Raw genomic sequence first — 20,716 nt, forward strand, 5'->3', positions numbered from 1 at the left:
ACCCAAGAGTGCTCAAAGAACTTTCTGGAGAGCTTGCGGAACCCTTGTCCATCACCTTTAGGACATCTTGGAGGAATGGAGAGGTGTCAGAAGACTGGAGAGCGAATGTTATCCCGATCGTCAAAAAAGGGAGGACAGATGACCTGGGAAACTACAGGCTAGTGAGTCTGACCTTAATTGCAGAGAGGATAATGGAGCAAATTTTCAAGGGGGCAATCTGCAATCATCTGGAGAACCATTTGTAGATCCAGGGAAGTCAGCACATATTTGTCTCCAACAGATCCTTCCAGACCAACCTGGTTTCCTTCTTTGATCAAATGATGGGCTTATTAGATCATGGAAACTCAGTGGATGTTGTTTTCTTGGATTTCAGTAAGGTTTTTGACAAGGTTCCCCATGATCTGATGTGTAAACTGGAGGACTGTAGTCTGGATTTTCAGATGGTTAGGTGTTTAGGGAACTGGCTAGACAACCTGACTCAAAGAGTGTTTGTCAATGGTATTTCATCAGAGTGGAAGGGGGTGAGCAGGGGGTGCCACAGGGCTCTAGTACCAATGACCTCGCAAACAAGAAGGGCCAGAAAGGCATTGCACCGACATTCCCTCTGGCCCATGGAGCTGGTCAGGAAGTGCATAGGGCTGCCAGCTCTGGGTTGGGAAATACCTGGAGAACTCTGATCAACCCCTGTCAAAACTGGCAGGGGAATTGGAATGATATTCTATTATATTATTACTAGTAATCAAGCCCGCTGCAGCTAAATGCAGCGGGTGCTAGACCACGGAGCCTCCGCAGCCGTGCGGAGCGCGGCTGCCGGGGCTCCGTGCGTCAGGGGGCTGACGCTGTGTTTGTTTTAGAAGTTGCTTTGGGTCCACATTGGGGATAAAAGTAAGAGATACTCCCAACTGGGGTCAATCATTACTTTAACAGGTTTAAATAATGCATTTTTAAAAAGTGAGTAATTGCACTGGGGATTTGGAGGAAGGAGTAATTGAAGATGCATGGGGGGCAGCCATTCAGCACTGCACCAATCCCTTCTGGTGCCAACTTCTAAAACCAACTAGACAGGAGACATGAATAGGGAATTTGAGCTGACCCTTTCTCTTCAGTCCTAGCCCTCTGTGCTGGGCCCTGTGTTAGTGAAGGCCCCTCCTTCCACATCATCCACCCCCCCCCCCTTCATCTTCCTCCCCATGTCATTCACCCTTTGCCTCACCTCTTAAAACCAGTCAGACCATCTTACTGTATTTCCATTGATTCCACCCCCCATAGGGGCACAGCAGAGGTCCTCTCTCTCTCTCTCTCTCTCTCACACACACACACACACACACACACACACCAGGGGCAGGGAGTCTTTCCTGCTAGGCCAGCCCAGTACCTAATTAATACTGTATTCACAGGGGCTGTAGTATCGTGGCTGCTGACAAGCATCACATACCCCACATCATTGCTACATAATAACCTCATATATCATACTGGAAGAGACTGTGGGCCTTGCTATGAAAGTACACACTTTATACACCCAATATCATTATCCAAAGTCCCCAATTGCCTTGCTTGATATGCAAAAAATTCCTGGGTTCCCTGGAGTACCCAGCAAAGAAAATGCCCAATAAAATGGACATTTGTTATTTCCTGAGACTTGAGGCATAACATAATAGAATGGGGAGGGGGGGTGAGCCTACCCAAAGAGGTGCTTATATTATCCTAGGTAAGCTGAAGGAGGACAAATGCTGACATCTGGTGGCTAAGAGAGGACGTGTACCTGTTCTGGACTGAGCAGTATTGGGGCAGGGAAGAACAAGGAGTTTCATTGTCCTGGAGGAAATCCAACAGAATTGAAGCCTAACTAAAATGTTACTGATTTCTATGGGACAAAACAGTGGTGAACCTTCTGAAGATTGCCCCTGTTTAACTGCAGGCAGGACAAAGTGTGCAGTTTTAGTCCTTTAAAAAGAATCCTGGACCTCTTTGTCCTGGAGCGCCTCTGCAGTCTACATTTGTATTGATTCTGTATCATTTTAGTGCACACTGTACACTGATTTCAAGCAAAGGTACAAAAAAGAATTCCAGGTGGCCTTGATTCAAATTAATAAGGAACAGAGTGTTACAGGCTTCGGCTCCAATTACAATAGAGCAATCTATGTCACATTGCAAGTGGGATGGAAAAGAATCAAAATGGTTCCAGTGTCCTCAATGGGCCATACATTTAAAAAAAAAGTCTCAAGTTCTCATCAGAGTTTGGAAAATGCTAATTCCCCTTCCTTCTATGACAGAAGAGGGCAGAATTAGCCCCCCCCCCTAAGATGACCAGAGCTCTCCAAATTTTATCCCATCTCTTAGCAGCCATGCTGAGGTGAGAAGACTGCAGACATCACCTTGACCTGCATAACAAAAGGCACCAAGACTTTAGGCCAAACCACAATGTCTGGATTCCTGTGCATCAATGGAGCAGACGGTGGCTCACAAGTGACCAGTACAGACTGTGCAGTTCATACAGCTGGGTTCCCATGACAGAGGCTGCAAAGGAATCCTGGGGCAAAGGGCTTCCCCGTGGCTGGGACATGTCCTACCTTCGAAAGGCATGGCAAGCTGCATTTGGGGCAAGCCCCAAGAAGATCCCTAAGTTTACAGAAAGTGTTTCTGCATGCCTTTAGTGCTACAGGACCCTAGCAACAGGGGTATCACCCATGAGAGACTGCAGGAAAGGGTGTATTGCATTCAGATGCGCAATTACAGCAAAAAACGACCCACAGCCTCAAGCCCTCACATACTTTATTTATGCATCAAGCCAGCTTCCACATCGGTTTCACACACAATGCTGCTCTTTACTCAACAACACGCCGGATGGACTGAACCATTGGGGAAGTTGCCCCCCACTCGACAGGCTTGCTGTAGTCTCCTCTCTCCAGAAGGTACTGCCGGCCGCGGAAGTTGGGGTGTTCGTAGAAAACCCAGGCTCCCTCCAGGACTTTGCAGGAATGGATCTCCCGGAAATGAAATTGATCCATGATGGAAGGGCAGTCATCCATGTACTCATGCATTTGGCCACTGAAGTCACTCTTCTCAAAGAGCTGGATCTGGTATTTGCCTCCGCTGGGCTGGAACAAGAGAAGAGAGCATGGGGGTGGGGGGGGGGTTACTGAGGAGCTGAGCAGAGGGATGCATTGGCTCAGAGTCTGAAGAGTACTGAAACAAGCAGGAAAGCAAAGAATGCACCAAAATGGTGGATGCATCTCCAAGCCCATGAATACACCTAAGCCACCTGTGTGTGCTGTCAAGAGTATTCTTCTAGCTCCACTTTGTCACCTCATGATACACCAGAAAAACCTGTTCTGTAATTGACTGTGCAAGCGGGATGGTTGTATGTGGCATGTTCCTTCACCAGCAGACTCTCGGGCCCCTTTGTCAGACCCATCAGCTCGTGTTCCCCAACTGACCAGAGCTTGGTACATCTACAGAGCAAAAGACCCCATTCTCCAGCACCTCCCTGGCCACACAACACCAGGGGGCTTCTTGAGCACTGACAGGCAGCTATGTAAGGCTGCTGGGGAGCATGTTAACCAGGACTATGGACCAAGCAGTCCAGCCCAGCATGCTTTGGGGAATAAGTGCTCCGGTTACTAAACGTGTTCCAGCCATGCTTTCCATAGGAAAGGAAGGGAGATGACCCCATGACAAAGCAGGAGCCACAAACGTGACAGATTCCCCCGGTAGAGCCAAATAAAAGATTTCAACAACCTGCTCCACCTGGAGACTGGCAACCCGACTCAACAGTTCTTATCACATAACCATTGGGCAAAAAACATGAGGAGGTTAAACATAGAGAGGCAATCATAATCAGTACTCAAATGAACAAGAGTCCTGTAGCAACTGCAAGACAAACACATTTTTATTCTGAGATTATACGAGAATGAGGGTTATTATTAGTCTTCAAGGTGCTGCAGGACACTTGTTTATTTTTGCTACAACACACTATTGTGAATAGCCCTCTGGAATTGTCAGTCTATGTGTGGGTCAGTCATTCCAGGTAAATTAACATGAGATAACATTCTGGTGACTTCTGCAAGCCCTAAGAAAGGAAATGGCCAAACGTATCCTGCTATTCAGACTTTGCGGTGTCTTGATAACAGATGTCCCAGACATTGTCAAATAGCAAATGTCCCAGGGGCCTGGGGAGCTGTGGCTCACAGGTAGAACATCTGTGTTGCATGTGGAAGACTCCAGGTTCAAACCTCGCCATCTCCAGATAGAAGAAGCAGATAACATGAAAGACCCGGAGAGCCCCTGCCAGTCAGTACAGACGAGACTGACCTTCAGAGACCAGGGGTCAAACTCAGTATAAAGGAGCTTTGTGTGCTCCACACCAGAAGGGAAAGAAATGGCAGACTTACCATCTGAATGTATTTGCATGAGCTGATACGATCATTAAGGCCCATCCAGCGTTGGTATTCAGGATAGTCCCCGTGGGTCAGCACATACATGTTCCCTGCAAAGTTTGGTCGCTCATAGATCACCCAGGCACCTCCTTCCACGCGGATGGAATTACAACGGCTGAGGTCATTGTGGAAATCCGAACTGTCCCTGTCACATTCGTAACGGCGCCCCTGGAAGTTCTTCCCTTCGTAGAAGGTGATCTGAAAGACAAGCAAAGCATGGAAGAAGGCAAGCCGGTTTCTGCTAGACACAGCATGCAGCCTGGCTGAGCTAAGGGGCATCTTTTATTGCATCAGAGGACAACAATATCCTACACTTCCAAATGCATTACAAGGTGCTGAGATGTTGGGCTGAAACATTGCCCCAATGGATGGAAGAAGACATGCTTCTTAGGCAAAAATACCAACCACTGACTGTCTGTGGGTTTCAGGAAGTACATAGAGATATGGTAGGTGGAAATGACAACTCACTAGAGCAGAAAGGCATGGTGGTGGGTGGTGTTTTCTTCTTGCATCTCTTCTGTGTCGCATTAATAACAACCTGCCCTTGTATCTGCTCTGTCTATAGCCACCTCTTCCCCACTGTGTGCACCAGCACCAGCCACTAAAGCAAACATGGTTTTTGCTATCCACGTTACCCCTTGCAGAGCCCAGTAAGCTCCACCTCCTGGCCCCACTCAGGTACTAATGCTGTCAATACCACTAGCTGGTAGCAGCAGAAAACATTTCCCATTCGACAATTCCTCTTATCTTGGATTCAGAAGCACAATCTTCTGCCCAGAGCCTTTGCTTCTAGTTAGTCTCTAAACTCTCCATAGATTGGACATTCCCTAATGAGAGGGGAGCTAGTGATTCTGAAGCCAAAGGCAGGGTGGGTACTCCCAGAACCATTACCATCCCCACCCATGAAGGCCAAACATGTGTTTGCCTCATGTGAGGCAAGTGTGGACAGTTCCCACAACAGGAAGCAAGTGCCCAGGCCCAGGCAAAGCAGGTATGAGCTGGTGCCATTCTGAAGCAGGTAGTTGGATGCTCAATTGAGACAGGTGCAAGTAGTCACCATGGAGCCAGCCAGCTTCCTAAACTCTGCAGGGGCTGGGCACAAGCAGCTGTAACCCTGAAAGAAAGGCCTAAGCCCCAACCAGCACAGCTGATTTGCTATTCTTTCACACACCCTCTGTTGATTGAGTAAGGCCAGGGGCAGTCAGCCCTACACACACAAACACACACCGTGTGGGTCCTGGGACACCCGCCCCACTTGGCTAAGGCCATCTCTGGTCTCTAGAGTCTTTCTGCATGGAAGCTCATTAGCTAAGTTTAGGCTAGTCACTTTCTCTTAGCCTAACCTACCTTACATGGGGGCTGTTGGAGGAGGGAAGAATGATATTATAAGTGGCTGTGGGTCCTCACTAAGGAGAAAAGTAGGATATAAACTTCTGAATGAATCAGTCAGAAGCCAAGCATTAACCATACACTTGATGGTCTTCTTGTAGCACTCCCATTAGCTTCACCCAAGAACCACATTCAGAATGGCCCAGTCTCCTCAAAGGCAGGAAAGTCCTGCCCCCCCCCCTCCCTTGGTAATGTGGAAAGACAGTGCCAGAAAGATTCTGAGTTGAGGCTAATGGAAATGCTACAGTAAGAACAACAAGCGTACATGTAATGTTGATTTTTCTTTCATTGATTTAAGGTGAAATATTCAAATCAGCTGCAAAAGACAACAGACAGCGAAACTAAAAGGTCTTGAATGGAACCACGCTCAGAAATTAGGCACCCCTGATTGTAGTATCATAACTCTCCATGTGGATTTAGTACTCATAACATTCAACAGGTACACATGAATCTTATGCAGCTGCGTTACACCTAGTAGTCTCAAGAGAATAGATGTGGTATTTTGGGAACATACAATATTTCCTCAGGCAATGCAAAATCCCTGCCACAACACAAGTGAGAGTTCATGAGAAATCATCCAGACCACAGAGAATCAATATGTAACAAATGCACATTTATTGCACTGAAAACTAATCAAGTAGAAAGGCTGTAAGAGATGAAGATCAGTGACTAAGGCTGCTTATAGGTAACCTTTGTATAAATTACATGAAACCGACCTGTCAGGTTTGTAACCCATTGGGTTGCATCGTTGAATACTGCCCTCAATAAGCAGAAAAGAAAAAACCACTCCAGATGAGAGCTAGACTAGCACCTTGACCGAGTTATCTTTTTATTAAAACAACAACAGCAAGGAACAACACATGGAATAGCATTCCACTTATGGCCTTAAGTGCTATCATGCCAGCCTGACAGTGCCAAATGATAGCATAGAATGTCTAGGTCAGCCCAGTCCTTTGCTTTTTTGCTAAATCCCTCTGAGTTCAGTATTACATCCAAGTAAATGTGCATGGGACTCCAATCACAGTGAGTCAAGGCAGCCGTAGAGGCATCAGCACAACCTCTTTCACTGGTCATCGTATCATACAATCATACAGTGATAAATCATGAGCTACTCGGCTGAGATTCTAATCCTGAATTTGTTGCAAACCATGGAGCAATTGCAACATTTCTTTGTAGGCATGAAAGTAATCAATGGGGGCTCATGCAGCATTCCAAATTCCACAGCTACCTTGGTGTGGATCGTTATGCCTTGTAAATAAATAGTTATGCAAAGCATTTGGAGGTATTGTCACAATAAAAGGTCTCTTCCCCTATTGCTTCGGGTGCAAGAATAAATCTGCAATTAAAAATTACCACAGTATCACAAATGTCCTTTTCCTTGTCTTTTAGGGAACTAACAACACAAGCAAAAGGAAGATGGATATATCTGTCTGAAGTCACTGTTTCCAAATACGGATCTTGTCATAATAGAATTTAGTACTTTCAAATTTAGTATTTTCAGAAAGGGAAGGAAAATCCATGAATGATTCTAGGCATTTTGATTTCCCAAAGTGGGTCTGTCTTATTCAGAAGTCCAGTTGTCCAGATTGGTACTGGGTAAACTGGCTAGGCAAGCTGCTATGAAGGGCTCTGGGAGGCCTTGCCTCCCTTCCTGCCTTGGTTTTAAATCAAGTTATACTGTGTTACTCAAGAGGGCCCTCAGCGTATTCCTGAGCGGTGGCAGCACCTTATGCTTGGATGGAGGCAGCGGCCTCTGACCCAAGAGAGCTAAGACCCTGCTGTCCTTCTGTTCTTGCCCCCATCGCCCACTGGTGGCCGCGGGAAGCCTGGCAGCCCTACTTCTGTGCCAAGCAGTTAAGACTTTCTCCCTTGCCTAGAGAGAGGGGAGGAAGAGAGAGGCTAGAAGCGTACTTACCCGGCTTCCTGATTTAGACATGGTCAAGGCTGGATGTGATACCTTGGTGGAGGAGGAGATCTAGAAGCAGCTGCAAGGGCCAGGAGCGGGAAGCCTCGTTTTATAGTGAGCTCATTTTTAGGCAAAGCATTCGCTTCGTCATGAGAATGGGATCCAAAAATTGAGTCAGGGATTCTGAGCCTATTCAGGAGTTCTAGAAAAGCAAACAGGATTAGAAAATAAAGGCAGGCTTCATTACCCCCTTTATGTTCTAGCATAGCCTGTTGCATTATTAGCTTTTGAAAGCTTTGCTGAGTCAGAACCCCAAGACTGTTTTAGAAATATTCAATTTTTCCCCAAAAAAAGTGCTTGCTATCTCAGTGGTGTGGGGCAATATGATTCCCCACCCCTACTTTGGCTATTATATAATTATATAATTTTTAAATGACTAGGATTAATTAGTATTAACATTAGAGCCATTTAGAGAAGCCCTTGAAACCAGAAAACAAGCCTGTGACACAAGCAGCCTGGAGAAGGGAGAGCGGGAAGGTGCCTTACTAACAAAGCAACATGTGCATAATAATTATGCAAGGAGTAGTGGGGAGGGGGTTGAAAACTGCCCACCATTGGCTAAAAACCATTCTCTGTTTTGCATATTAACACCGTTCAGCTTCCCAGACTCCCATGGTATGGGAGCCTAAACTGGGTAAGGGGATTCCACGTAAACAAGCAAGAAAGCTAGAGTTTGCTAGCTTTCTGGTTTTCAGATAAGGGCACCTGCCAGTCGAACTTGTTCTTGTGTCTGTAAGCACATGCTTGTCATGCGGGTGCCTTCTGATGTTTTTAGAGGTACGGCATTTAAAAAGTAAGAGATGAAGCGACCTTAATTCAGTGGTCCCCCACTAATGGGTTTTCTAGTGCCCCTCTGCTTCTTCAGCAGCAGAAACCTTCTTCCAAGCCAAGTGTCAGTCCTGGCTTTCTTCTACCTCCTTGGTAGGCAGTGCTCCAGATAGCCTGCGATGGATGCTGGACTCTCAGCCTCCTAATATCTTGTGACTGGACCCTGGCACCCCATGTTGGACATTTAGCAGTGACACCTGCTAAGCCTTCTAAAAGCGCCCAACAACACTGAAGTCCCCGCCTGAAATTATGGGGTTTTAATTAATCCCGTTAGTCCTACCGCCAGTCTTTTACTAGAGTGGGAATGGGAAAATGTAGCCTCCTGAAAGGAATGGCCATGCTATACGCACTACCCTCCCCCCACACACACAAACCCAATTCCTTCTACGTGGTACTCTTACGTCAGCTTATTCATCATACTTCAAGAGCAAGCCTCAGCAGGTCTTAACTCAGATTTCGACTTAAGTGTACTCAGCGGAGCTTACTCCCAGGAAAGTAATGTTAGAATTGCACTATCAGAGTGGGGAGGGTGTTGTTGTTTTGTAGAAAGATGCACATTAGAATTAATAAAGCTGATTAAAGGGTTTCAGTGAGCTATATGCACTGGGGGCAGCATATCACAGTAAAATCCCAAAATGGATATACTTGCAGTAAATATGAGAAAATAGCTCCAAAGGGATCGTAAAAGCTGAGAATTCTAAAACTTCAAGGTAACCCAGTTCAGAGTTTATTTTATGAAACTTCAAGTTCATTTAGAAAACTTTAAAAGCTAATTTTTAAACATGGGCTGCATTACTTTCTACCTTAAAAAAAAATCAGACCTATACAAACTCGGTTCTGAAATCCTACTAATGTAGGAACAAACTAAAAATGTAAAGTTTTGTTCTCATGTGTAAAGAATGCTGTCCCCTCATCTCCCCTTCAACCCAGAGAACATTTCCACTAAATAAACTCTGCTATAGCTGTCTGCTTTTCATTCTTCCCATTCCCTTGCACTGCAAGAGTTTTCATGCCTGTCTTGTCTTCCTACTGCATATATTAGCTGCCTCACAATGGATATTCAGTCACATTTTTAAGTAGCAACACAGAAAGGGCCGTTTTGCAAAACCATGCATTCAGAATTTGTTTCCTTAATTATTATTACCCAATCATAGACTCCAGGATAGTGTACAGCAGACCACTAAATACACGTCTTGCTGGAATTGATCCGTTAATCAAATTATAATCTGCGGGAGGTCAGAGTGGCTATTCTGTACTGTAATCTTGAGTCATAGAATCATAGAGCAATAAAGTGGAAGAGACCTCCTGGGTCATCTAGTCCAGTGGTCCCCAACCCGCGGGCTGCGGCCCGGTGCCGGCAAGCTTCTCACTTCGGGAGGGGAGGGGAGGGAAGAGAAGCTTGCCGAGCCGCAAGCTAATTGGCCGCTTTAGCGGCCGATTTGCTCGCGGCCCGGAGGGGCCGGGAGGGGGAGCCGCAGCCGGCGGCACAAACGCGCCTGCGCAGACTGCCGCACACGCGCGTTTGCGCTGGGGCTGCCACGTGTGCGTGGGCCCCCGGGCCGCCCTCTCCCCGGACTCCGGAGCGGCGGTCCGCAGCGAGCATAAGCTTGCGGACCGCTGATCTAGTCCAACCCCCTGCACTTTGCAGGACACTTACAACCCTATCGCTCATCCACTGTAACCTGCCACCCCCTTGAACCTTCACAGAATCAGCCTCCATCAGATGGCTATCCAGCCTCTGTTTAAAAATTTCCAAAGTTGGAGAACCCACCACCTCCCAAGGAAGCCTATTCCACTGAGAAACTGCTATGTCAGGAATTTCTTCCTGATGTTTAGATGGAATTTCTTTTGAATTAACTTTATCCCATTGGTTCTGGTCTGTTTCTCCAGGACGAGAACAACTTGCTCCATCCTCTATATTGCACCCTTTTAAATACTTGAAGATGGTTATCAGATCCCCTCACAGTCATCTCTTCTCCAGGCTAAAAAGACCAAGCTCCCCCAATCTTTCTTCACACATCTTGGTCTTCAAACCCATCACCATCTTTGTTGCCCTCCTCTGGACACACTCCAGTTTGTCTACATTCTTTCTTGAGTTGTGGTGCCCAAAACTGAACACAGTACTCCAAGTGAGACTGAACCAGAGCAGAGCAAAGCGGTACCATCTCCTCCCACGATCTGGACACAATATTTCATTTGATATAACGCAAAGTCCCAACACATTCAAAATCATGTGAGCTAAGCCCAGTAACACTGGGCTTCTACATGCCTGTCTTGAACAGATTTGGGATACAGCAATATCGCACCAACCTAACTGCAACAATTATGCATGTGTGCATTGAAGTCACTATGGATTGAAAGTGTAACAAAAATTACAAGTTACTGGGATTCAGAAGATATCCCGCTTAAAACGCTACTCATGCAGAATAGCGTTTTCCTTTTGCAATTTTGATAATAAATGTTTGGTTGATCTATATGTGTAGGTATGTGGCCCTATGAGAACCTACCAAGCAAAATCAGCACCAGACAAGCTGAGGGCTCACCATGTTTTCTAATGGAGGGCTGGTGGGTTGTATCTTCTTGTTTAGATTTGTATTGGTTAAATGTATCTGAGTCTTAAAGGCTGCCAGTGTGGGAGAATGGTAAAATGAAATTATTTACTGCTAGGAACTGCAACCAGGCAGGAGCAACGACGTTCTCATATAAAAGCACTGCTTTTGTGCAGACAACGCAAATGTATTTGGGGAGGACTTAACCCCCCCTCCCATATATATTACTTTTGATATCAGATTTTCGTGCAAAACTGGAGATTCCCCAGCCTGTGTTAAGTATCCACAATGGGGGCCACAATGGTATATAGATTTCCCATTTAGAAGGGATAATGGGAAACACCTCAAGAAATGCTGGCTTCAATTCCACAAAGGATTTTCCAAAAATAGCGAGGGAAATCCATGGACGTTCCCTCCACCCCCCAGACTGCAGACCCCTTTGCCTCCTCACTAGTCCTGTCATTGTCCCTTCTTCCAGAAGCAGCATTTCAAGAGTTATTTCAGGCTGCAGTAGGAGATGGAGAAGTCATGCTGTATAGATGGAAATTGCTTCTTTCCATCCAAGCCACTGTGAACACACTAGCTTTGTATCTGTCAAGTCTGCAGAGCTCCACATAGATAGAACTAAAGATATGCTGCCTCATTTCCTTAGCCAATGATCCAGGATCCGTTACCAGGGCCAGTGCACTGGGCTACTTGGGTGGCTCTTCAGGAAATAGAAATACAAGTCAAATGAAGTATGGGCTAATTAAGTATATATCCGTAAGAAAATATTAATTTTTTGATCCCAGAACAGTGCTTTTATATCTGCATGGTGTTTTTAAGGAGACAGAGGATTGAAAATTATGTTTTTAAAAAGAGACGAGAGGAGAGAGCTGTCTATACATCACAAGAACTCTTCCTGGAGCATAAAGAGGGTGCTGATTTTCAGAAAATAATAGACTTGTCTTAGAATGTTGTTCAATCAATCTGCAAAGAAACATGAAACTCAAAAATCATACCCATTTAATTAAACATCATAGTTAGTGCTAAACAACAGGTATAAAAATACATCTAGTGAGTTTTATATAATATAAAGTTATATATAAAGATCAGTGTTCAGTGAATAGGAGGGAAATCTTCACGTAGCAGCTGGTACTTAGTTCTTCGTTTCTAACGTGACTCCTTATCCAGGCACCTATACAAACGCTGCAAATTTAAATATTGTCCTCAGCCATTTCCACAGAAGAGGCAAAAGGCAGGCCCTGACTAATTCTGGCTTTCTGAGAAAAGTTCAGGCAAGGGATGATGCCATGACAGCTCAAATGGAAGAAGAAAGTTCATCTTCTTGACAATGACAGCAGCCAAATTCGTTATCACCGCCAGAAAAGCTTTAACCATCTTGGCTCCAGTGAACTGAAGGGAAAACAACTTCAGTTGGGCATGCTGAAATATCAGAACCTGTAACAAAACAAAGATACAAAACCTTTGAATGCACTCATCAACACTCCCCCTCGCACTCAGTAATAATTAGATGGCAATCACTTAGTTCAAAATCACTTAGGAAAATGAAAGACTCAAAATTATTTCCCAGAAATATTCATGTTTTCTAATAAATAGTACCTGCTTTGATAAAATCCTTGTTCACAGGTTTGTATGACATAATGATAAAAGGGCACTCTAGGCTGAGGCAATTGAGAATAGAAGGTGCAGCACAGATGGCAATATGGAAAGATCACGCTGAGGAAGGCACTTTGAATTAGAAAACAGAAGTAAAAGAGAACAAGAATTGTTATTTGGGGGTATCAAGAGTAACAAAGCAGGTGGGAGATGGAACTGGCAATCTTGCATGGAGTACACAACTGGAAATAATGGAAACACAGAGAAGCTATACAATGTGCAGCACGGAGATTTCAATTACCTCAAGCAGGTATGGAGAGCAAGGCAGAGCTAGTTCAGAGGTTCAGGCATTCAGTGGGACATAGGCTGCAGAAATGTACTCATCCGAAGCAAACAGCTCTTTCATTCCACCACTGCATTTGAGCCATGTGCTGCACTCTAAAATGATCTGACCTCTTGCAGGACATCTAAGGTGTTGGAAGCTCAAATGCACCAGCAGGGTTGAACTGCTGCTCCTCTCCAGTCAAGCTAAGTTCTGCACTACCTTTTGTTAAGGACATGCCCTTACATGCTTGCTGAATTTTGGAGGCACACCAATTCAGCAACATTTGCAAGTGCTTCTGAAGTTCATACCCATCCCATCCCAAATCTAGGACAACCACATTTTGGGGAGCGAAGCCAGTCAAAAGTTTGTAGACCTTTACTTTAAAATACATACTTCAAACTTGGAACAAAGGTTTAAAAATGGGAACACTGAAAGGGTTTGGTTGTAAGCCTTGGTAACCAGAAAAGGATGAGACAGTAAGACCAATCAATAGAGAACTCATCATGTTCTGTTTCTGCATGTGCAAGCGCACCTGTCTAATCACTACAAGTAAAACAAGGCTAGGTTAGATGCATCACTGGTGTATCCAACATGGCAATTATGCTCTTACTGCAAATGTATCTACAATCTTTCTAATTGACGTAGTAGGAAAGATATAATCATTAAACTCACCTGGCCATTCTGCTGTTTTGTGTTCTGCTATCCTGCTGCCTGTTTGGAACCTGCAGCAGGAAGCACCAGGCTGTCAAGCTGCTGACGACTGCCTGTGTGGACTAGCCATTCATAGAACTTGCTCTCCACCAACATCTGGAATCTCTTCCTCTGATCCCTGAAAGACACCAAAACAGTGGTATTTTCTCACAAAGACACACACTTCCTTTTAATATGTGTCATTTTAATTAAATGGGGGACAATTACAATCCCCCCCACCTTTCCCATTTTAAGTTTGAAACCCACAGCATGTCTTGGGTCAAATTCTCAAGGTTACCTTACAATGATAAGGCCTACTCTTGAGGCCAGGAAGAACACCCATAACATCTATTGGCTGGCCTCCCTTGAAGAACTTGGAAGAACTCAAAAATCCATCAGGACATCTTGGGAAGATACGTCTTCCCAAATATCAATACCCCCTTGATATTTTAACTTCCGCTATCTAATGTTCTATTAACACATAATATTTAATTGCTGACAGAGGGGCTGGACTTCTAGTGCTGTTTTGCTGTAAACTATGATTTTATGATCATAGTGTATTTATAAATGATGTTACCTTCCCACGAGGCTCAGGGCAGGATAGAAAAATAAGTTATTATTATTATATTGCCAACTCTAATAATTGCTACTGGGAATCAGAAGTTCTAGTACAGAACAGCAAGATTTTAGCCCCTGTATGACTTCCTTTCAAGGACACTACTTTCCATGGTGTTAGCTTCCCCAGCATTCCACCAAATTACTATAGCCTCCATATAGAAAAACTGCAAGTAGCATGTCCATCCATGAGCTATCCCCAATAGTTTTTGATTTTCCAATATATGGACACAGCAGGAAAAATATAATCCCTACAGAAGGCTCACAGTCAGTCACAGTCTCAAACACAGCTACATTTTGGTTCCAACCTGCTACCAGGTCTTGAAAGAAGCTGGTAGAAGAAGAAGAGTTGGTTCTAATATGCCGCTTTTCTCTACCCGAAGGGGGCTCAAAGCGGCTTACAATCGCCTTCCCTTTCCTCTCCCCACAACAGACACCCTGTGAGGTGGGTGAGGCTGAGAGAGCCCTGATATCACTGCTTGGTACTTACTTGGTCAACCCTGCCTCCTTCACAGTCTTTTGCCAGACCTGTATCCTCTGTTCCCGCTGGCTCAGTGCCTTCTGGAAAGCAGGTGGCAGCCCACCAGGTATTTCTGTTGTGTCACCTTCCATTTCAAATGGAACAACGAAAGGGTAAAACTCCGAGGGTGAGAGGAATCTGAAGACCTTCCAATCGCAGTTATCTTTGCACACCAACATTGGATTGTCCCAGTAGTTAGGCACAGTAGCCAAGCCAGTCCTGCCCATATGGTCCTCAAGCATCGGGTAGTGAGTGTGGAAGGGAGCAAAAGTGATGGCTTGGTTGCCTAGTAGAATGAGTGGTCTAGTTGGACTGAGAATGTGCAAAGTACAACCGATGGTGGATGACAGAGACAGACGGCGGCAGACAGCAACCACCTTGACATTGTCACAGCTGTGGAGATGAACGACTGTCTGCACTGGGCCTAGGACAAAGGTGCTATTCCTGCACTTCTCTATGCTCACAGATCTAAAAAAGAGAGGACAGAGTAACTGACTTGAGCAGGAGGAAATGTAGCTCTGAATAAGTTCCAAAGGTAGATCAGAGAAGGTGAACTCACCTCAGTGGAGACAGCAAATAAATGAAGGATTCACAGCAGCGATGGATCTTCACATGGCTGTCTTCTAAAGTATCTGAACTCTTTGCAAGTGTTTGCTTGTAGACTTGGCTCATCACGACCATGCGATGTGCTAAAGGGACTGTGCGAGTATTGCAGGCTATCTTGGCTCGCTTGGTGGCTCCTTCCACTACAAGAATCAAAGCAAATAGTTTTAAAGTTAGCTCTGATTAACCCAGTACACCAAGAGCTTCAGCATGTGCCTCAAAACCACAGCAGCCTCAGAACAAATAATTGGAGAGCTTCACTGATTAAAAACTATCCCGAAGTACAATCAACTCTTTCATACTAAAATATTAAAATAAAACAGATGATATTTTTCTGTCTGAAACTATATAGTATTTCATAAGAAGCCTGGTCATGTTCCCACATTATCCAATTATCCACCTACGCATATCACATGCACACACAGGTCTGTAGTCCTCTACATGCATTCACTAGTGAAAAAGTTTCCAAGTTTTTCACTCTTTTTACCTAGCAATGTGAAAACATAAGCTAGAACATCTCTATACACTCAGAAACACTGCACACGAAATAAGACATATGGAGTCACTACAGACTCCATGTGAATATCTGTCCCTAATTCAGAAACAAATATTTAAAGCTAGGTATTTTATAACCTTCCATCTGCTGTATACTCTGTCTCCAACGCTTTAGCTTTAACATTCTCCATTTATGAAATGAGACTAGCACAAAGTTTACATTGTGTTATGTACTTTGTGACAAGATGCACAGCTGAAAAACAAGCACTGGGTAGTCTTGTTAACTTAGTGCAGCTAACACGGAACATATACTTGGTTCTAACAACCTGGCCTAAATTACTTTGGCAATACCAGAAGGAAATATTAGCACATAATATGCGGCATGAATAAAACTGTGTTCTAGTAGATGAAGCATAGAAGATCCTGGTTCAGTCCTTTCCTGCAGGACTGGGACCTGCCAATCTTTGCAGTAAGGCTAATCATTCAGCTACAAAAATGAAGAGGTATGTTATAGGACTGGAATGCTCCTTAAATGAAAAGTACTAATTTTGCTGCCCAGGTTAGTAGGAAAGCAAATCATACATACAGTTGATCTGACCACCAGCATCTGCTCAAAGATGCTATCTTACAGCGTAGGAAATAACATATAAAGTATCATGATTAAATGACCAAATATAAAGAAAACCTCACTGTACCTTGCTGTGCCCATGCAAGCTTCTTCCCAGACTTGAGGCAGGCTGATGTTCCAAATGGGTTCCCTATAAGGGAAGCCCTCAGCCAGGACTCCAGCTTGGGGAAAGAGAAAGCTTTAGAGATCTTTGAGAAACCACTGCTTGCATGCAGTGGCTGCCAGAAGGCAAGCTCATGCAGAGGGTGGATAGTCCTGTTGTTGTTCACAGAGCCTTCAATCAGAAAGCTGAGAGCTCGAACTGCTTCGGGAGTTACCAGGCTATTGTGAGTGGAATGAGAGGAGGCAGAGAGCTGGTCTGGATCTAGTAAGAGTTCTAGAAGATCCTGAAGGTGATTCTGGATGAAGGCTTGATGGTAGCTGTCATTCCAGTTCTTATAACAAAGAAAGAGCAGGTTGTCAGATACCAAAACATCTGCACAAAGCCAAGTAACAGTTCAATTCCATTCCATTCTTGCAAGTTTGCTACCCACCACAAATATTCACCCAGTATAAGAAGAACCAAAAAGTGTCATACTATATTTCCTTAAAGTCAAAGTCACTGTGAGAGGGGCATACACTGTCACTTGATTCAGACAGCATGGTCAAGCACCCTAAAGTACATTAATAATTCACACAGGTATAAAAGTTACAGAAATGTGATAAAAAACAAAAGCATTAGATATCTGAGGAAAGATAGGGGGAGAGGGAATCTACTAGGAGAGAAAAAATACTGGATCCTTTTAATGTAGATTACTTTAAAATCTATGAATACATAAAATATCCTCTCTTCTTAATTGAATTTGCATTGCTTTTTACTATGTCTCTAACACTTTTTTTGGTAGACACTCAACTATTAGTGTTGCAAAGGAATTAATATTTTTATTTCAAGTAGAATATTTTTGTTTTAAAAATTAGTTTGGGTAAAGGCTTTATTTTTAGAATACAATGCAACGAACGGTGTTGAATAGACTCTCAGAATTCTCAACATATTTAAAAGTTATATTCAACATATGCCAAGTTCTTGTCTTCAAACAAAAGCATGGAAGCTGCTTCTAAAAGAAAATAACCTTTGCAAGAAAATCAATTCAAAATACCTTAATCTGATTGGTAAATTCTCCAGTCAGGCCATAACTCTTAGATTTAAGATTTGGCCACTCTTCTCCAACTAGAGATGTCCTTAGGGAAACTTTGTTTAGTTGCTGAATATAGAGGAAAAGTAGGAATTGCAGAGTGTCCACAGATAACTGAAAAGATCAGGAAAAGATTAAAATTCAAAAAATGTTACTCTTGAGAACAACATTGCTTAGCAGAGATTGGTCATTTTATGTTAAGGTGCAAATCAGTATGGGGAACGGAGAGAGACGTAGATCATTACTTTTAAAAAACAGAGGCAATTTCAGTGGATAAACACTCTGACATCATACTAGATTATGGTCCACCCATACCAGAAGTATACTTTGTTTCACAGGGTTAAGAAAATAAGCTACCATTTTCTACACTGTATGCATGAAGACCAAAGACATTGCTAAGAAGAACATAACCCAGATTGCATTACATTAGAAATTACAAATTGATGTCCCATGCCTTGTTCCGTTGCTTCTCTGCTTCCTCCTCAGTTGCACAGCTTGACATCACTTCCGCCCATTCTAGTCGCTCCTCTGCAGTCCGTTCAACGAGACTGTCAAACAGCTCAAAATATAGCCAAGCCAGGTCCTTCTCTAGCTGCAGCTTCCCGCAGGCAATGTGTCGCCACATAGGCCAGAAAAGGTAAGGATAATAGCCTTCACTAGAATGCATCCGGACATACGTGGACATCTTTCGCAGATAATGATGACTGAACTTGGATGGAGGTGGGATTTGCAAAGCTCCCACTATGAAAGGTTCCATCTTCACCCAGAGATTAACTGTTAATTGATCCATTTTAGCCATTGTAAGAATCTCACATCTATGCTTTCTGTAGAGAATGAAAACAAAAAGTATGTTTATTTTTTATTTATATTTCTATTTTTATACCACCACTCACAAAAAGGCTTAGGGCAGCTCACAACTCACAACAATGAAACCCATAAAACAATCATAAAAATCCCAATATCAACCTCCCCTTGATGACAAAAAATCGCCCTCTGAAAACCAAACCTCAAGGGACAGTTTCTTAGGGGGGAGCCTGTTGACCTTGATGAGGAGCTCCAGATCTTCTTTGTCCTGGCCTCAACCAAAAACCTGCTGGAAGAACTCCATCTTTCAGGCCCTACAGAACTGTGAAAGCCCCTACAGAGCCCACAGCTCTCCCAGGAGCTCATTCTACCAGGTAGGGGCCAGGACCAAGAAGGACCTGTCCCTGGTGGAGGCCAGACGAACCTTCCTTGGGTCAGGGACCTCCAACAGATTCATGTTTATTTATTCACAAAACAACAGATAAAGCATTGGTTAGCAGGAATGAACAGGGGGAATGCCAAACAAAACCCCAAAGTCTTCAACTGTTGGCCAAAGATGGCAAAAGTAGAGGAAAGACAAATCTCTCTAGTGAGAGACTTGTAGAGCTTTACTGCTATGACCAATCCCCATTATATGCTAGCCTGTCCCTTTTGACAATTTTCATATGACAATTGCTGGAGGCAAAAAAATCAAGTATTCAGATCAGACACCTAGAATTAGAATGAATGTTTTTGCAAGGTGGGGTGAAAAGCTTCCAAATTCGACAGGCAATTGGAGAACAAATTAAATCTGGCAAGAATGATAAGGGAGATAATGCTGCCACTTTAAGAGGCATAAAGGAATGGATTTCCTCATCAAGGAAAATAAGACATGAGACTGTACCTTTTAAAAATTAAAACGTTCTTGCACCACTTTAAGACCTAACAGACTGATTATGACATGAAGTTGGTGAACCAGACTCTATTAGACTCTTGAAACATCATCCTCAATTAGCAGATACTGAAGAAAAATATTATAAACAATGAAATCAAAGGCCTGTGCCCCCTCCATAGACACATTTTTATTCCAGCAGCACAAGGTTTCATGAACTAGATCTGACTTCAAGAATCCACAAAACCTTATGCTAGAATAAACACTTTAGCGTTTTAGGTACCCGAAGGTTCCTACTTATGATTGCTGCAACAGACTAACAGGGCTGGTCCTTTCAGAATTATCCACATGAGTGTTGTATCTATACAAAACCCAAGCACATCTCCAAGAGAAGCAGCGAGACTCTTTATAGCAGCGGTCCTTAAAAGCCTGTTAAAGTGTATCTACCACGTTCGCCCAAGTCCCTCCGGGGACAAACTCAGGCGGATAGGCGTGTAGGTCTGAAGCTGCACAACGACGCTTGGGGCCAATGCCACCTTTAAGGTAAACAAAGTCTAAGTCTGGATGACAGCTTCCGTGGGGGTTCGCCTCGAATAAAACCGTGTTGGTGTTAAAGGAGCCACTGGCCTCCAACGTGGTTCTGCTTATACATGTGAGGGCGGGACCGGGGGGGGGGGGAGGGCAAGAGCAAAACGGTTTGGCGCCAGCTTGAGGCCTTTGAGTGTACACGGGAGGCGGAGTTCACCAGCCCCACCACCACATCCCAGCCAGGAAGGAAGGAAGGAAGGAAGGAAGGCAGGCGCACAGGCACCTGCGGAGCCCGGGACCGCCCCGCAGCACCAGTCCCCGTGTCCCCAGCCAGGCTTCAGCAGAGGGCAAAGAGCGTCTGTCCGCATCCCGCTCCCGTTACCTGCGCGCCGCTCTTGGCGCCTCCCTCGACAGCCCAGGTGGCTTCCGACGCCCACTCCCGCCGCTCCACCGCGCCCGCCCATCAACGCCAGAGACACTCGCCTAGACCGACGCTTTTTTGAACCTCGGGGAAGCCGCCCGATTCGCCACTCCTGCCAAACCTTTTTCGGTCTCTATGGCCTTTCTGGAGGGGGTGAGGCGACAGCGCCCCGTCCGGCGTGGAGGACTCTGTCACTGGAACTGGGAACACGGGCGGGTCGAGTTCAGAGAAGTAAACGCAGTTCCCTGGCCTTGAACTGGTCGCAAAGCTTAATGTC

The 20,716-nt window shown here is 44.6% G+C and overlaps 2 protein-coding genes across 6 annotated transcripts; both read right to left on the reverse strand.

Annotated features, from left to right (window-relative positions):
- Positions 1–2,755: 2,755 nt before the first annotated feature.
- CRYGS (crystallin gamma S) lies at positions 2,756–7,894 on the reverse strand. Its single transcript, XM_077349137.1, has 3 exons — positions 7,741–7,894; positions 4,392–4,634; positions 2,756–3,098 (listed from the first exon to the last, which is right to left on the reverse strand). Exons 1-3 carry the CDS (start codon positions 7,759–7,761, stop codon positions 2,826–2,828), a joined length of 537 nt encoding a protein of 178 aa, XP_077205252.1. The 5' UTR covers positions 7,762–7,894; the 3' UTR covers positions 2,756–2,825.
- Positions 7,895–12,156: 4,262 nt separating this feature from the next.
- TBCCD1 (TBCC domain containing 1) lies at positions 12,157–20,700 on the reverse strand. Of its 5 annotated transcripts, XR_013233527.1 has the most exons (9): positions 20,401–20,649; positions 18,270–18,639; positions 17,780–17,929; positions 16,711–17,077; positions 15,477–15,663; positions 14,888–15,385; positions 13,765–13,921; positions 12,771–12,899; positions 12,157–12,608 (listed from the first exon to the last, which is right to left on the reverse strand). XR_013233527.1 is itself a non-coding variant. In XM_077349141.1 (8 exons), the coding sequence occupies exons 2-7, from the start codon at positions 18,612–18,614 to the stop codon at positions 13,792–13,794; spliced, it is 1,677 nt and encodes a 558-aa protein (XP_077205256.1). In that variant the 5' UTR covers positions 18,615–18,639; positions 20,502–20,700; the 3' UTR covers positions 12,157–12,608; positions 13,765–13,791. The 5 variants fall into 5 exon arrangements, 4 of the variants coding, with proteins under 4 accessions (XP_077205256.1, XP_077205253.1, XP_077205255.1 ...); XM_077349141.1 differs by lacking the exon at positions 12,771–12,899 and having other exon boundaries at positions 20,502–20,700; XM_077349138.1 differs by lacking the exon at positions 12,771–12,899.
- Between the last annotated feature and the right edge of the window lie 16 nt (positions 20,701–20,716).

The sequence above is a fragment of the Paroedura picta genome, chromosome 8 (genome assembly GCF_049243985.1).
Source record: "Paroedura picta isolate Pp20150507F chromosome 8, Ppicta_v3.0, whole genome shotgun sequence".
In the NCBI taxonomy this organism is placed as follows: Eukaryota; Metazoa; Chordata; class Lepidosauria; order Squamata; family Gekkonidae; genus Paroedura; species Paroedura picta.

Coding starts and splice junctions, on each gene's coding strand:
- TBCCD1 (XM_077349141.1), bottom strand. CDS start 18,614: ATGGCTAAAATGGATCAATTAACAGTTAATCTCTGGGTGAAGATGGAA. Junction 17,078..17,779: donor AATTTACCAATCAGATTAAG/GTATTTTGAATT, acceptor CTTTGTTATAAG/AACTGGAATGACAGCTACCA. Junction 13,922..14,887: donor AAGGAGGCAGGGTTGACCAA/GTAAGTACCAAG, acceptor GGTGTCTTTCAG/GGATCAGAGGAAGAGATTCC.
- CRYGS (XM_077349137.1), bottom strand. CDS start 7,761: ATGTCTAAATCAGGAAGCCGG. Junction 4,635..7,740: donor TGTCTAAATCAGGAAGCCGG/GTAAGTACGCTT, acceptor CTTGTCTTTCAG/ATCACCTTCTACGAAGGGAA. Junction 3,099..4,391: donor CATGCAAATACATTCAGATG/GTAAGTCTGCCA, acceptor CTCTTGTTCCAG/CCCAGCGGAGGCAAATACCA.